Consider the following 18,635-nt stretch of genomic DNA (forward strand, 5'->3'; position numbering starts at 1 on the left):
AAAATTATAGCAACAGCAAAATATAATATTATTATTACAGCGATTAAAATAACGTGATCAAAATAAAACGACTCACCAAGTATTGCGGCTCCGATGCGCACAGTCTGACAACTCCGAAACAAATGACACTCGGTCGGTGCGCTCTTGGCTTTAAATAGTGTGACGTAAACAACAAGATGGCGCCTGACAGAGTGTCATCGTTTCACAACTGTTTTGATTTTGAATATGTATATTGTTTAAAACAAGTTTATTTTATTACAATAAATTACGAAAATAAATTAATTAAAATGAAACTAAAAACTGCCTTGCATAATGAATGGGAATAAGGTGTTTGTGAAACATCATAGACTTTTAAACAATGATTATTTACATGTTTAATTAGGCTTTAATTAAATATAATGCGATATGCATGTTTATGCTAACATATGTATGAGTGACGTTATCTAATAGCGTCGGTTACGGTTAAGGGAACGGAGTTAACGTTATCTAAAATAACACTCCCATGAATATGAAGCCATTCCCTTGATAGACTTGTACTGTACAGTCTGCGCGGGAGCAACCGGCACACACATTTTTTCTCCTCGCTACCAGACGAATGTGTCTATTTCCTTTGTCGTCTTTTACGACATTTATGAGAAATAAATAAATAAATATATACGGGACAAATTACACAGATTGAGTTAGCCTCGAAGTAAGTTCGAGACTTGTGTTACGAGATACTAACTCAACGATACTATATTTTTATAATAAATACTTATCTATATAGATAAACATCCAAGACCCAGGCCAATCAGAAAAAGTTCTTTTCTCATCATGCCCTGGCCGGGATTCGAACCCAGGACCTCTGGTGTCACAGAAATAGATGTAGTGATCCTAAAGTACCTTAAACCACACGGCGTGTTACGTTATAAAGGTCAATACACACTAAATGTATGTCATCGACCGATGCGAGTCAGTTTCCATTTTATTATGTCAATGCGTTTTTAATGACTTTGGATGACTTTGTCTGAGAATTTTTGGGAACCATGTTTTTGGGTTTATGGTAGGTCAAGAGATATAGTTAAATATATACATTTTGTTGGGTAACAACAACTATTATACCATTTTGTAGGGTCAAATAGCCGTGTGGTTTACGCTACTACACTATTGACATCATTTAGTGATTCCTGTATCATATTTTGAAAATAAATCTAGTTCTATTTAGATAAGGTCCACTTTATCTTTTTTTAAATGGATGTCGTAATAGATAACTAAGGGAATTGACACATTTGTAATAGCACATAAGGATTCCCTGCAATGGTGCCGTGTGGATTTCAGCACCAATAAATAATAAAAAGCCGTCTTGTATGACATATATCCATACGTAAAATAAGTCCACTCCATCTCTTTCCCACGGATTTTGTAAAAGGCGACTAAGGAATATGTTTATAAACATGGGATTTTTCTTTTAGGCGATGCGCTAGCAACCTGTATCTATTTGTATCTCAATTCTATCATTAAGTCAAACAGCTGAACGTGGCTTATCGGTCTTAGCCTTATCAGTATTTTTATCACGTTACTTTTTAATTCCCACGAAAAGGGGAATTTTATTTAAAAGCAGTCGGAGCTGCGGGCAAACATACACACATACATATAGTCACGTCTATATATCTATAGGATGGTATGGCTTTATGATGGAATTGAGATTCAAATAGTGACAGGTTGCTAGCCCATCGCCTTACAAGAAGAATCCCAAGTTTATTAGCCTTTCCCTTAGTTGCCTTTTACGATATCCACGGTAAAGTTGTACCACACGACACATTCATACATTAGACATCAACGCGTTTCTTGTGCAATGTTTTTTCTACTGATGGTTACACCCTTACCTCTCTGGAGAGGAGTCCGGGGTTCAATTTTAGATCATGATCTTGGATTGGCTAAGTCAGGTTTTACAGGAAGCGACCTCCGCAACCTTCGCAGGGTAACCTAACCAGTATTTGATCGATCGTGGTTGCACATCCAGTTGCCTGAATGTGCAGGATTCCTCACGATGTTTTCCCTCACCGTAGGAGCATCAGTTATTCAAATTAATGTACATAACTTCGATAATAGACATTGGTTCATGGCCGGGGTGGGATTCGAACCTCGGAACTCGGCACCTTACCGACTCGACCAGTGACGCTTGAAATTTGTATGTTTCTCTTTCTCGTAAAATCGACTTCACAGATTTTAATAAAACTATACAAAACATACATACATATATCTTATACACTAAACATCAAAGTAAGCATAGCTTACTATAAATAATGTATTTACGAAGAAACACGATTAGGTTCGAAATGAAAATTATTATTATATTTTTTCTGATTTCTACCCTGAGACCTAAGACCTAAGACTGGTTTAGGTTTACGGACTAGATAGCACGCGCGACGCCTTTTTTATCGCGCGAAGAACTATCGCTGTCCCGATTCATGTCATAATAAAAAGCGAAATAGCGACCCAGCGGAGGCAGGCTAGTATATACATACATACATAAAATTACGCCTCTTTCCCGGAGGGGTAGGCAGAGACTATCTCTTTCCACTTGCCACAATCTCTGCATACTTCCTTCGCTTCATCCACATTCATAACTCTCTTCATGCAAGCTCGGCGGTTTCGGGTACTTTTGGCAGGCTAGTAATAATCCGAATTTATGTTTTGTGCAATGTAACGCCATCTATTAGTGTTCTATGAAGTTAAAAATTTGATTGAGAAGATGAAATCATACAAGTTTGAGTCAAGTTACTCGCGTATAACTTATCTAAAAGTTACTAACAGATGGCCTTATAAATAAACCTGTTACCTTATCCTATAGATACATACACCACGTCTCTTTCTAGAAGGATAGGTAGGTAGAAACCACAATTTGTACTTGCCACAATTCTTACATACTTCTATATATTGTCATACAAGCTATATAAGCTTGTAACGTCATGAAATCACCTGGGTTATGCAACGGTGAATTGTTTTTGACATTATTTGGTTGATAAGTAAAAAATCACTCGGCTTAAAGTTTGCCATTAGCATCACTTCATCCCTTTATTGCATCATTATAAAGTCCCCCTACTTTTTTGTATGTATGTGCTAATATCGGAAAGTTGTGGACGGATTTCGTTACTGGTTGAAATGTTGGAAAAGAGGGTTTTCTGAGGAAATTTTTAAACTTTAAAAAACTAACTTTTTCGCAGGGCTTCGCTCCCCTGGGAAAATAAAAAGAGTAGCCCTATATCACTCCTGAAGGTCTATTATGTGCCAAATTTCGTGAAAATCAGTCAAGTAATTTTTCGAGTTTATTCATTACAAACATACAAAAATACAAATCTATTCATTAATAGTGTGGATGTGGATTAACCTTGTATTTCTCTTGTTTCAGGTCCAGTTCCAATAGCTAGAAACATAAGACATTTGCCCTGTATATCGAGAAGAACGGGTCAAGAAGGCCTCTGTATGTTTGCCATAGATTGCCTGAAAGCCAACGGGTCCCACCTAGGGACTTGTATAGACAGGTTTTACTTCGGTTCTTGCTGCCAAATCCCGGACAAGACCATCCTCCCTCAAATAATAGGGAATAACGTAGAAGATAATACAATAGACAGCGGCAGTTTCGTCCACCCACAAACAGAGGACAAAGTTCAAACTACAGTAACTAAAATACCTGATATTTTTCCAACAAGGAAAGTTACAACTGAAAGAAATAATGAAAAAACAACCGTAGCTGATAAGGTCCAAGATAGAACTGAAAGTGATGATGTAAACACTACGATAGATGATAAAGATGATGTGAAATTAACTACAGGAGCAATTATAGAGACGACTACTAAAGCTCAAGTTACTAAACCACAATTGAGTACGGAAGTGCCTTTGAAGTTGTCTACTTTCCAGTCCGTGTCTGGCGGTGTCAGTAATTCTGTCACTGAAGAAACTAAGACAACAGAATCCCAGAAAGTCACTTCTTCTACGACGACGGTTAGACCAACTAGACGGCCAACCAAACCTACTTACAAACCCTTCAGACCAACAAATTTTACAAGACCCCAATACATATCTACAACTCCGAAACCTAGACCTACGAAACCAGTATTAGTATTCAATATAACTAGAAAACCACCTTACAGGCCTCCACCAAAACGGCCTACTACTAAAAAGCCTCTGCCATCACCACCTAGATTAAATATAACAATATTACCACAATCTACCAGTTCTAGACCTATTTTCACTAGACCTTCAGTCGCATCTATAACGTATATAAACACAACATTAACTGAAGATACAACCACTAGTTCTACAACAACTCCTAGTACTACAATTCCAACAACACTTTCCACAGAAAAGATAACTGAGCCTTCAACAACTACTACTACTTTAACTACAACAACAACCACTACCCCTAGTACTACAACTACTTCAACGACAACAACAACAACAAATACAACAACAACTGAAAAAACAGTACCAACTGAAGTGGTTACAGAAATAATTGAAAGAATTACAACTGAATTTTCATCTGAAGCGACCAAATTGACCACTGCGCAAGAAGTAACTGAAAAAGCGACGACTCTTGCAATAGTTACTGAAAAAGCGACTTTAAGACCTGCAACTGAAGCGGATTCTTCAACATCACCGAGTTTATCATCGTCATCATCACCTTCCTCTCCAACAACTCTATCTTCAAGTACTGTGGTATCAACTGAGTACCCTCCTTTGGTGACGTGGTCAACCATAGACGGCGCGACCAAGGCACCGGAGAATGCCAGTACTTCTTCTGATGGTAAGTTTTTTTCGAATATTCTTTGTGGCCTTTTTTTTCGTCAAAGAAAATCGAATCACCAAGGTGCAATGCGTGATGCGCAGAAAGGCACAGGTTCGAATCCGATCTCTGCTATGTGCCAATGACCATTTCAGGTATTATGTACATAAGCTTGAATACTAACCGATACTCTTACGGTGAGGGAAAACATCGTGGGGAACCTGCACATTCAGGCAACTGGATGTGTTAACATGATCGATCCAATACAGGTTAGGTTTACCTGCAAAGGTGGCGGAGGTCAGACGGGAGTCGCTTCGTGTAAAAACCTGACTCACCCAATCCAGGATCCATGGTGTAAGGCATACCCCGGGTTCTTCTCAAGAGTGATGAGGATGTAACCGGGACTAAACCGGGAAGAAAGGAATAATGATTTTTTTCCTTATACTAAGGAAAGAGTTGTAAGTAGTAGTTAGTATTGTTAAGAAGGTTCGGTCATGTGGAGAAGATGAATGAAAGCAGGTTCACTAAGCAGATAAACAAGGAGAGTGTGGAGGGAAAGGTCGGAGTGGGAAGACCTAGACGAATGTATCTTGATCAAATTAAGGACGTCCTGGTAAAGGGTCGGTCAAAAGTACCCGAAACCGCCGAGCTTGCATGAAGAGAGTTATGAATGTGGGTGAAGCGAAGGAAGTATGCAGAGATCGTGGCAAGTGGAAAGAGGTAGTCTCTGCTTACCCCTCCGGGAAAGAGGCGTGATTTTATGTATGTATGTATGTATACCCTTTAGTCGCAGTATATGATATTCGCAAAACATCATAAGAGCAAGACATTATAATCTCAAAATAGCACATTCTCAAAATATGATATTCTCAAAATATCATAATAGCTAGATATCATATTCGCGAATCATAATGTTCCCAATACATCATATTTGCAAAAAAGCTAATACTCAGGAAATCATATTCAATCAAATATCATATTCGCATTTCACGATATTTTTGATCCAAAAGTAACATCAGCTACAATAAAACCAAGACTGCGTTTAATTGATTCTTGTCCTAAAACGTGGTACTGGCTGGCCATTTATTTTCCTTTATTATTTATGACTAATAATGACAGGAAAAACGTCAACTTTGATTAAACATATTATTTATTGCCTCAGAGGGTAAAATACTTTGCTTTAATTAGTGTTTCTCTGCTTAGGCATAAATATGGAACAATTCAAATGTAATAATAATGAAATAAAGTTCATCAAAAGTCAAAAAAATAAACCGGTGTTACTCTATCAGGGATACAGGTACAATTTCTATTTAAAAAACAAATCTGGGACGACAAACTGGCGGTGTTCTAAGCAACAAGAATGCAGAACGTCAATAACTCTCAACGCCAACAATGAAATTATCAGACCCGCTAAGCATGTCTGTGATTCTCCCAATTTTACAAGCAACCTAATAGATTTGATTGTTGATGACTGTAAGAATGAGGTGTGCACCAATTTTACTTCTGCGCAAAAGATTTTTGAGAACAATATTTTAAAACACGATTTCAAGGGTCAAGAACATGAAATACCAATATTTGCGTCAAAAAAAGATACTCTGTACAGAGCTAGAAATAAATATTTAAATATGGATAACTTGAAAAAAGACTCATTTAACATAAGACTTCCAGATAACTTAGTAGGAGATTTCTATTTATACGACGTACATGAATCATTTGGCCGTATTATATTTTTTTCAATGTTGACACGTGCAGAGATACGTGAATATTTAAAAACGGTATCAAGTATTTACGGAGACGGTACGTTTAAGATTGTACCTAAGCCGTATTATCAACTATACAGCTTACATGTCGACGTGGCACGTACTGAAGAAACAATTAATTTTATTCCAATAATTTTTGCTTTACTTCCCAACAAACAGCAAAAAACGTACGAGTGCTTTTTTTCTATACTTAAACTACAATTCGGATTGAACTTAAATATGTACAAGTGCGATTACGAACTGCCTGTTGTTAAAGCTGTAAACCAGGTATTCCCAAATGCAACCGTCAAAGGCTGCTATTATCACTTTTGCAACGCTGTTTTCAAAAAAAGCAAAGAATTCGATCTCTCTGCAGAAAATCGAAAAATTGTGCAATATTGTTCATTGTTACCACTGCTACCATCAAATTTGATACCGGAGACATTCTACACGATTATGGAAATGTCATCACGAGACCGAGACATTAATAAATTTCTTGATTATTTTAATAATCAGTGGATGAAAAAGATAAGCAGTTCTATATTAAGCTGTTATGATCAAAAAAACAGAACTACAAATGGAGTCGAAGGATGGCATCGCCGAATTAATAGTAAAATTCCTAAAAAGCCAACATTGTATCAATTTATAGCATTAATGAAAAAAGAAGCAAAAATACAAAAAGTAAAACTAGAAAGAAACAATTTACATTTTGCTGACAAGAAACGAAATAAAAAAACGATAGACAAAAATAAAAAAATTAAAAGTATCGTCAATGATTGTGTACTTAAAACAATAAGTCTTCCGGTATGTCTAAAACGGTTAAGTGTTTTACAGAAATATTAGTAGTAAATATATTTTGAATATAATTAATAATAATAAGAATATTTTTTATTTTGTTTTTTGTAATAAGAATAAATAATTTGTTTTGTAATACCTAACAAATAATACTATGTTTCGAAATAATATATCTACCATTTCCAGCACTTCCAGCGGTCACCTCCTCCGCTCTTTTTTGTCTAGCTACATAAATTTTTGTCATATATCGTAATATATCAATTACATATGCCTTACTGTACTTAGAATATAATGTTTTGAGCTTATCATATTTTGCGAGTGTGGTATATTGCGAAAATCATATTTCGTGAATGTGTTTTTACGAGAATCTTATGTCTAGCTATTATGATATTTTGAGAATATCATATTTTGAGAATGTGCTATTTTGAGATTATAATGTCTTGCTCTTATGATGTTTTGCGAATATCATATACTGCGACTAAAGGATGTATACTAAGGAAAGTACTTATCTATTAGTTTAGCATCAAAATAAAAGAATATTATACTAGTTAAGTTAAACATTTTTTTGCCCAACCGCCCACGTCGGAGGAGCAATGACTTACTGATCCACCGCATGAATCATCACACAATTATTGATGTGACATGGATTCTTGGCTCTTCAAATTCTTAGAAATAATTTTATGGTAACGTGTTTATGATGTTATACTATACAGATCAATCAAAATCTTCAACCATACTAATACATATAATCACGTCTATATCCCTTGCGGGGTAGACAGAGCCAACAGTCATGAAAAGACTGATGAACCTATCAGGCTATGAACTCCTAGGCTATGAACTCTCACACAAAATTGAAACAGTCGGCTGAAAAGGAATCCTAAGTTCAAAACAATTGGCACGAAGAAAGTTAAGCCCCACATTTTCGCTACCCGGCGACCCGGCTCCGCTCGTGATGGCCCCGATACGTGACTAGAATGACATGCCTCAGTATTTTAGTATCACTGATCTCTATAAAACATATTTTAGGTGTTTCCAACTTCAAAAAGATCAAACTTTGCCGTGTGGTTTCCAGCGCCAATAAAAAAAAGGATAGGCTCACTTCATCTCGTTCCTATGGATGTCGTAAAAGGCGACTAAGGGATTCGCTTTTAAACTTGGGATTCTTTCTTTTAGGCGATGGGCTAGCAACCTGTCACTATTTGAATCTCAATTCTATCATTAAGCCAAACAGCTGAACATAGCCTTTCAGTCTTTTCAACACTGTTGGCTCTGTCTACCTCGCAAGGGATATAGACATGATGATATGTATGTGTGTGTGTATAAAATGTATTTTTGTTGAAAAGTATTAAATCAAGATTGTTTTACTATAATTTAGAGAAACCTTAAGAAAAGGTCTGTATTATCTGTAAGTAGAGTAATTGGAGTAAGTATTACTAATAATTCTAAAGGGAAGTGTATATGAACCCTTACCCAGGAGGCGGGGACAGAAAGTAATTTGCCTCAGCGAAATGACCTAAAACGAGATCCGATAGTAGTCCGGGTCGACTTGGTCACGACGTGCCTCATCCGTGATCTTTATAGCACGGTCATGACCCTGATATTCTAAACTAGCTGTGCCCGCGACTTCGTCCGCGTGGTATAGTTATTTTACGCATCATTGAAGCCCTCAAGGATGAATAATTTTCCCCGATTTTTACACATTTTCCATTATTCCTTCGGTTCTAATAGTTGCAGCGTGATGTTTTATAGCGCTATAGGCTTCCTCGATAAATGGTCTATTCAACACAAAAAGAATTTTTCAATTCGAACCAGTACTTACTGAGATTAGCGCGTTCAAACAAACAAACTCTTCAGCTTTATAATATTAGTATAGATATATGAATATACTCGTACCAGGTAAAATTGCCGGAAGATATAGTTTACAGGGATAGAAAAGGGAATTCTTTGATGGTCCTGTGGAGAGGACGAATGAAAGTAGTATGAATGTTAAGATAGTGTGAATGTTAAAAGACGAACCTACCTCGATCAAATCCGGGACGTCCGGTCAGGTCAACATTACTTTAAACCGACGAGCTTATGTGAAAGGTTTGATAAATGTCGATGAAGCAAAAGATGTATGCAGGAATCTGTAAGTGAAAATATGTAGTCTTTGCTTACCCCGCTAGAAAAGAGGCGTTATATTATATTGGGAACGTTATCACTTTTAATCGGGCGGACTTTGCAATCGTTCCAAATAAGTACGCGACTCCGACAAAAGCTAAAGTTTAAAAACTCTCAGTAGATGTTAACATAAGTATTAGAAAAGTATTTTTTTAGAAAGAGACTAACTACATTAAATACAAGGGGTTCTTTATTATCAAATCATTATATTATCAGCTTTTGTCTGCGTCTAAGATGCATATGGTGGAGTCTTTTTTTAGATAAAGGTGTGTGCTCATGGCATTGGAAACTTTCAAGAAATTTTTTTTTCAATAAATGAGGAGGTCATCTAGCAAAATATATAAAGATACATTAAATTAGAGTAACGTAAGTACCTACCTAATAGTGAACTTAATCTGGACATAACATAACATTTATATAGATAGATTTCATTCAGATAGATTTAAGTTTTAGGATTTGCTAAATAAAAAATATACAATTATCAAAATATTTCTTCGAATGCGTCGCCTTATACAAAAAACGTCAAGAGATAGCTAAGTGGATTTTGTTGTTCATTTCTTACTATTGTGTGGGCGTCTGGTTTACATTTTGCGTCTTCGTATTTTTATTTTAACCCTGGCAAAAATAACGTAAATACTTAGGTATATATACTCAGTTCAGTGACTTTTATAACCTATTGTAAGTACCTTCATAAGAAAATTTACTGTTCGAATTTTAATTCTTAAGAAACGGTATATCGTAGTTTGAAATGCCAGATAACTATTTTATTCTACCAAGTTTTTTTTTTAATTTCTCTTTCGATGATATTTTACATATAGACAAGGCTATTGTCAATGTCTGTGTTAAATTTAAGCCCAGTAATTTTGAATTTATTCGTGATATTAAACATAAATGTATCTCATTAGAGTATTATTTATAAAAATGTTTGCAGATAATGTGGATGACTTCGTGATTAAGAAAGCATCTTAAGCCCTTGGTCCCTATAGCCATTTGGTAGTTAATATGTAAACCAAGTCAGACAGTATCAGTATATTTGCATCTGTTGATCATATATATATGTTTGTTTTCAGAAATCTGGTCACCTATAACACCGCCTGAAGGATGGGTGTTAATTTCAACGATTCCACCAAAACTAGAATCAACTTCTCAATCTACAACATCACCAACAACAACAACAACAACTACAACAACTCCTACAACAACACCTACGACAACTACTACAACAACAACAGAAGCTCCAACGACAACAGCTGAAGTTATACCAACAAAAGCTGAAACTGTACCCACATTTGCTGAAACTATTACAACAGTCGGCGAAACTGTTGCAACAACGCAAGAAAGCGAACTAACAACTGTTCCTGTATCACCAGAAACAACAACAACTGAGAAAACAACATCCAAATCAACAACGACAGAAAAAACGGAAACAACACAAGCGATGATCGAGTTTACGGTGAACGTTACTCTTTCACCAACAGCGCCAACACTGACTTCAACAATGGCAACAACAAATGCAACAGAAGAACAGAATACAACAACTGATGTTACAACAGTTGTTGCGGAGACTTCTACTCTTGATCCTATGGATTCTGGTATGTTTCATCAAATTCAAATTTTGATTTGAATAATATAGGGTATCTTGCCATGTAAGAAAACAAGAATAGGACCACTCCATCTCTTTCCCGTAGATGTCCTCAAAACCGACTAAGGGATAAGCTAATAAATTTGGGATTCTTCTTTATGGCACTTTTTTCCTACTATCTTTTGCTTAAACTCCCCCAATATTTGTATTTGTTTGTAATGAAATATCTTTTTTGCACATAGAAAGAAATATAACTAATTACAAAACAGTCATTGGACTAAGAATAATATATATACAATTGTTTTAATATAGGTGTTGTTGTCTTACATTTTATGAAGTAGATAGTATTAGATTTATTTTTAATTTCAGAAATATTCTCCAATGAAACATCCGCTGCTAATTATGGAAAGGACGATTATAAGAAAGGTGAGTTTTTAACACTATTAAACGAAAATAAAACATTTTTACGATTATTCTATGGCAAACTTGTCTACAATAAGGAAGCGATGTACACTAAGCAATTAAAGAACAAATTGCTTCAATTATTTAACATTAACTTCAATTAATTACATAAGCCATTGTTTATGGTCATAACTAACAGATTTTTTTTTGTAATGTTGGCACATAATTTTGCAAATTAAATCTTTGAATGGAACCTATTCGAAGTTTAAAAGTAAGATTATTTTGGTTATTTTTCTATAATTGATAAACTTTTGATAACTAGGTACCTAGTATTGATATGAGACTGAATCGTAAGGAGAGAGTTTTGTGCGTACTTATACATAATAGGTACATACGTCATTATATAGGGTCATTCATAAAATACATGTTATTATTTATTTGGTTTTTATTTTATTATTTAGTCAAGTGGTATACTCTCTTTATACTAAGGATTCAAAGCTTAATTTATTCATTAGGATAAGATTTTATTGGTAGGGCAATATGAATATTTCAATCTTAAATTTAAAGATTAAGGGACCAAAATATGTTCTTAATATGCCTAATAGGGTTGTTGGCAGGTAGGTTAGCAGGCAGGTCGGCAGGTCATTTATTTTTTAAAAAATTATGTCACGGCGTGGTCAGCATGTTATACTTACATTCTTACGTAGTTTTTGTTATAAATTTAAAAGTGTTTGCGATCTGTGAGCTTTATGTCGTCGCTTCGAGTTCATAAAAATGTAAAAAGGAGTAGGGTCTCATCTAAAGAGTATTATATTTTATCTTTGTATCTACCTTAAGAATCATTATACCCATATCTGGCTCAGATCGCTATAAACTACCTTCTTTAATATTCAACAAAGGACAATGACATGAAAAGGTATTGTGTACTAAAAACCAAATGAATCTCGAAACTTGTTATAATATTTTTGCATACATTCAAATTTTATAACTTTCGATTTTCGCGATACGAAATTGGCAGAAAAAAATACGCCACGGGTCAAAGAACTAAAAGGAAGAAATCTAAAGTATCATCAGCCAGTCAGTACAGGCAATAAAAAAATATGATGTTCGTAATTCGTAATTTAAACAAAGAGTTGTCAGTGGCCGGCCAACGCGATCGCACGCCACGGCCAAGGCAAATTGCAAGGACGCCATGCACCTGCGGTTTTACTGTTCCAATTTAAAAATGTTTCCTCTATGCTTGATTTGATTTTTTATAGTTTTCTGTGTTCGGATGTTTAAGTGCCGGAATTCCCTTCGAGCTTGTTCTAATTTTGAACATACTTGTTTTTTTTAAGTTAAAACTAGGGAGTTTTAATGTGCCCAGGTCTAGTGCACAAAGAGCAAATTAGTGGTAAATGACGGAATGTTTAAACAAGTCATTATTTACTTTAATAATTACTGAACAGTGATAAATGATAATAATAACAATATCAAGACATTTGTGACATTTATTAATGATTTGAGCATTGGAACTAGTCATTACCAAGTGTGTTAAGTTGTGTTGTGCTTTTAAGTTTACATACTTACCTTCTTATACAAAAAATGTGGAACAGTGTACTTTGAAAAATAATTTCAATCAGTGATTAAAAAAAGAACGTCAAGGAAAAAAGTTAAAACAAAGCAGTGATAATCATAATAAATAAGGAGACTGTGTCTTAGATTTTTTAAATTTATATACCTATTTTACGTTTAAACTTTGAGATAAGTTTATTCCTATTATATCTTCATTTGAACAATCGTACTCAGTTCAATTAGATGAAACTGATTTCAATATAACTTACAAATTTACGGCAATAAAGTGATACTAAATATACATTATAAGAACTAACTTAAATAATTGGGTGTTAACTTAAAATATCTTCGGAAATCTACAAATAAAACAAAAAATAACCAAAATAAGAGTCTAAATATCTATTTATTTATTGAAACAGTGCATCCTAGTCCCTGGGTATAATGAACCATAAAGATATAACGTTAACAAATATCAATCAAAATTAAAAAATAAACAATCCGAAATCATCTTTGCAAACCAATTACAAAAAAAAAAAGTATTTTACATGCGACCGTCACTACCGTAAACAAAAAAATTTCGCGGTAACTGTCACTTCCATAGACAAAAAATGTTGCTAAACTCCACTCTTCTGGTGCTGGCAGTGTGTGGCCGAAGGTTCTGGCTGGGGGCCCGCATCGTGGGCGGCAGCAAGTCAGGGTTCGGTCAGTGGCCCTGGCAGATCTCCCTGAGGCAGTACAGGACTTCCACCTACCTTCACAAGTGTGGTGCCGCCTTGTTGAATGAAAACTGGGCTATTACAGCCGCGCATTGTGTTGAACAGTAAGTTCTTTTGATTGATTTAATTCTCTCTCTCTTTCTCTCTCTCTCTTTACCATGATCTTAGATTGGGCAAGACAGGTTCTTACACGAAGCGGGATTCGATCTGTCTTCCGCAACCTTTGCAGGGGAACCCATATTGGCTCATTTTTACACATCCAGTTGCCTGAATGTGCAGGTTCCTTCACCATGGTTTTCCCTCACCGTTAGAGCGTCGGTTAGCTCTCAAACTAATGTACATAACTTCGAAAATAATAATTGGTTCATGAAAGAGGTATGATTTGCTTCCACGCGCATTGTGTTATTCTGATGGCGGAATTTAATGTTTTATCTATTTATCCGGCAGTTTCGGCCGCGTATGTCGATAAATCTCGATAATTCCCGTGGCAATTTCTGGAAATCCCATCTAATCCACATAAGGACCTTCATACCAAATAACAACATTTTATGCTCAGTAGTTTCGGCTATGCGTTGTCCGTCAGTCACTCAAGTAATGGAAGATATTTTACAATTATATATTGACTTCTTCACTCCACAGCGTTCCACCTTCAGAGCTGCTGGTTCGACTGGGGGAACACGACTTGGCCAATGAGGACGAGCCTTACGGCTACGCCGAGAGAAGGGTTCAGATCATAGCCAGCCATCCCCACTTCGACCCGGCCACTTTCGAGTACGACCTGGCATTGTTAAGGTGAGTTTGACTTCTAAGTCATAGACGCGTCTAAAATCATCTTCTCAGCCCAACACTGTTGGATAACTCTTCTATGCCTTTTTTGATCTAGATACGGTGTTCTGACGGCTTCTGTGGCACAGCGGTAGTGCGCTCGTCTGTGACACCGGAGGTCTCGGGTTCAAATCCCGGCCAGGGCATGATGAGAAAAAAACTTTTTCTGATTGGGTCTTGATGGCTTATCTATATAAGTATTTATTATAAAATATAGTATCGTTGAGTTAGTATCTCGTAACACAAGTCTCGAACTTACTTCAAGGCTAACTCAATCTGTGTAATTTGTCAATATTAAAAAATAAAAGTTCTGCCGTCTTTTTAATGTCGTCCAACCATCTGGCTTCTTATGCCCACCCTTATCTTTCTGTCCGGGGCAGCCAAAAAAGAATTCTCTGGTTCCAACTTTTGTCGTTTATGTCCGGCGTAACACCATTTTAGGCGTGTTCCATATTATGTAGTCTAATGTTGCATTATGAGTGTAATTCCCGTAATTCCCACTGAAATACAGTTATTACATCATCACAAACAAAAGGATCATAAGCACAAATTCTTATTAACAATTAAATTTTACAACTTGTTAGTCACAACACAATGGCATAAAAATATAAAAATACTTCGCACTGTATTAACAGAACAAAAAACACGTCCAATTTATTTGTTTTTGCACATCAGTGCCGGTCACTCACCACTGCACTTGACCTCCGTGACTTCAGTTTTTATGGACCATCATTGGATTAATATTGTTATAGATTGACAGGAAATAATACGCATACTCAGTTAAGATCGCCCTCGGGTCCGTTCGCGTAGAACGAAAAATTACGTTTACTGTCTTTCCGCGGGAATTCCGGAAAATCCTATTATAATGCAGCCTAGACTACACACCCAATATGGCGCCCATATGTCAAATTTCAAGACGTAACGGTTTGAGGTTAACACTATGGTATATCAGTCATTCAGTGAACCCTTTTTAATAAATAAGTTAGAAGAAGAACATAGATTGATTGGCTTTTGCCCGGGTCTTCACTTTCGTGGAAATTTCACGGAAAAAGTAGTTTATGTTAATCCTGAAACCTTTGTCTGTCTCTGTGCTAAATATTTTCAAAATCGGTCCAGTAGTTTTTAAGTTAGTTCGTCATATATAACAAAATACAATGTTTTCTCCATAGAATATTTGTATGGAAATATGGCCTATGGAATGGATAAACATCTTAATTTATGCAAATGCGTCAGTTTGTTATTTGATTAGGTACAAAACTACTAAAAATAAAATTAAAAACACGCTAACACTGGTAGCAAAAAACTTGAAACTTTTTTTTTAAGTATAGAGTTATAGGCAAAGAAATAACATCCTTATGTGCAATTCGATCAAGTTCGGTCACCTTATGTTTTAAATTTTCGAATTCCACAAATTTTGATGTTGTTTTTAATAAAAAAAATTTGCTAACAGTTCAAGATCAAGGATATTTTTCCCTTTAAATTCCTTGGTTCAGATCGAAATTGAAATTTACTTTTTTATTTCAGATTCTACGAGCCTGTGAAATTCCAACCCAATATCATCCCGATTTGCATTCCTGACGACGACGACTACTACGTCGGGAAGACTGCTTACGTCACGGGCTGGGGGCGACTCTATGACGGTGAGCTCATGGGTAAACCTTAAGTCATTCCAACATTCCAAATTTAAATTCGTATTTTTTAAATACTAGCTATTGCTCGCGAATTCTTTCACCCTAAAAGTTCCCTGATAAAGCTGATCTCCTAAATTGCCCTTAGATTGGTTGGGGAGAAATTTTATTTGACAATACTAGCTATTGCTCGCGACTTCTTTCGCCCTAAAATTGCCCCTTAGAGGGATGGGGGGTGAAATTTTATTTTTGATCATAAAGGTAACATACATACTTACAATCACGCCTCAATCCCAGTGGGGAAGGCAGAGACTTTCATCCACATTGCTTACTCTCTTCACGCTAGCTCGTCTGTTTCTAGTACTCTTGACCTTATCCTTTTGCCAGAAACACGACATCTATCTAAGCCTTCACATCGCTCTATTTCAGAGGGCCCGTTGCCCAGCGTATTGCAAGAAGTCCAAGTACCAGTCATCAACAATAGCGACTGCGAAGCCATGTACCAGGCGGCGGGGTATAATGAACATATACCGAACATCTTTATCTGCGCTGGACGGCAGAAAGGTGGCGCTGACAGCTGCGAAGGTAAGATTAATTTGTTATGTTGGCACTATGTTGAAGTATTACCAACCTGAGAGAACATTAAGTTGTTTCAGGCGGGAAAAATAATTTTGATTTTTTTTTCTTCTAATATATTGAGGAGTATAAAACTTTATATAGTTACATATTGATGGTAATTAAAATTTCATCCCTTTCTTATTGTTATAAATAAGAAAGTTAATTTGTATTCCTCTCTATTACGATTTTTAAGATTATTTTTTGATGATATTTTTATTGTTAATATGTCATCCGAGATAACCTATCACGTTTTTTAAGTTTTTTTTTTTAATTTTTTGGTTTAATTCTAGGTGACAGCGGCGGCCCAATGGTAATCCAACGTTCGCGCGACAACCGCTTCGTCTTGTCCGGGGTCATTTCCTGGGGCATCGGGTGTGCGGAGCCGAACCAGCCCGGAGTGTACACGAGAATATCGGAATTCAAGGACTGGATCAATCAGATACTCATGTTTTAGTGAATGAACCTAATGAAGAATGCTTTAGGATATTAGGTCCGCCATTTTGTGTAATAAAGTTTAAATATAGTACCATCTTTAAAGATGGCGGACGGAAATAATAATTGTGGAATTGTTGTGATCAAATGGATTATTCACGAAATATATTTTATCTGCGCTCTCTTACAACTTTTGGTTTAATTGTAGTGGTAGAAAGAGTGAGAGAGAGAAGATAAAACACTTATTGCCTTTCAATTTTCGTGAATAAAGGGGTGAATTATTCACGAACATTTAACGAACGTTGACACAAAGCGTTGATACGCATGTGTCATAACTTCCCTTCATCTTACTCTGAGGTTTACCATATAGTAAGAAAGAGCGGGAAGATGTGACATATGCCTTATGAGCGCTGTTATCATCGCTGAAAAATCTCAGAATTAAAAAAAAATTGACAATACTATTCAGATTTTTATGGCAATGAATAAAGAATGGAAATGCCTATATGGTTGATAATTCTAACATTTACCCGCGGTTTTGTTTAAGTTTATTCTCATAGATGCTCTTTGAGTGCAATTACCGGGGTGAACAAGATTTAGGTAAAGTATAGAAAATGTTTCAATAATTTATACCTACATTCTAACAAAATGAACAACGATTTTTTTTTGTGATTTCCAAATCTATGCAAATTAAGTTAAATTTGTTAATTGTTATGAAGTAAGAGTTATTTGTAATTTATACGAATTTATAAAGTTTTAAGTGAAAGTGAATAAAACTTTTGCATTTATTTTTTAATTGTAAAAAAAAATTATAAGCCTTTCTTTAATAAAAATTGACCGTCCATTTATTTATTTTAGGTTTTATTGTAAATAGTTTTCATAAAGTTGGAAATAATGCATTTATTATTATTATTTATGAATTAGCCATAATATTAACTGTGCGGTTAATCCCGCACAGTTGAATCTAACATTTTATGAAGTTAATAAATGATTAAAAACTGAATTGACTTTGTTTTTTAATAAGTACCTATCCGAACTTCGATGTGCAATCAAACCTAACGATAATTTATACTCCTTTAATGCAAACAGAACACAAATTCTTATGTATAATTGGGTGTCTATCAGAATACCTACATTGTAAAATGACAATATCACGAAAACTTCTGCAACCAGCCTATATCACAGACCTAATAACATACCTAAATTGTAATAGAGCCGGCTGAAATTGTAAACAATTCTTGAAAATAATAGATTCACTTAAATTTTTACATGATACATTGTATTTCATATATTTTATTGGTAAAGGAAAACATCGTGAGGAAATCTGCACAGTCAGGCAACTGGATCTGTAACCATATGATCCAATACGGTTTAGGTTCCCCTGCAAAAGTTATGGGGTTCAGATGGGAGTCGCTAAAAACC

At 35.5% G+C, this 18,635-nt stretch overlaps 1 protein-coding gene across 1 annotated transcript in view; it reads left to right on the forward strand.

Annotated features, from left to right (window-relative positions):
- LOC106129478 (serine proteinase stubble) overlaps window positions 1-18,043 on the forward strand; it is a 41,955-nt gene extending 23,912 nt beyond the window's left edge. Inside the window, exons 3-10 of the mRNA XM_060952660.1 lie at window positions 3,392-4,786; window positions 10,530-11,051; window positions 11,411-11,467; window positions 13,640-13,817; window positions 14,353-14,505; window positions 16,063-16,178; window positions 16,596-16,751; window positions 17,075-18,043. Coding sequence (XP_060808643.1) covers window positions 3,392-4,786; window positions 10,530-11,051; window positions 11,411-11,467; window positions 13,640-13,817; window positions 14,353-14,505; window positions 16,063-16,178; window positions 16,596-16,751; window positions 17,075-17,238 — 2,741 coding nt within the window. The 3' untranslated portion in view covers window positions 17,239-18,043. The remainder of the gene's footprint in view (window positions 1-3,391; window positions 4,787-10,529; window positions 11,052-11,410; window positions 11,468-13,639; window positions 13,818-14,352; window positions 14,506-16,062; window positions 16,179-16,595; window positions 16,752-17,074) is intronic.
- The last annotated feature ends 592 nt before the right edge of the window (window positions 18,044-18,635 follow it).

Source organism: Amyelois transitella, chromosome 29 (genome assembly GCF_032362555.1).
Source record: "Amyelois transitella isolate CPQ chromosome 29, ilAmyTran1.1, whole genome shotgun sequence".
NCBI lineage: Eukaryota > Metazoa > Arthropoda > Insecta > Lepidoptera > Pyralidae > Amyelois > Amyelois transitella.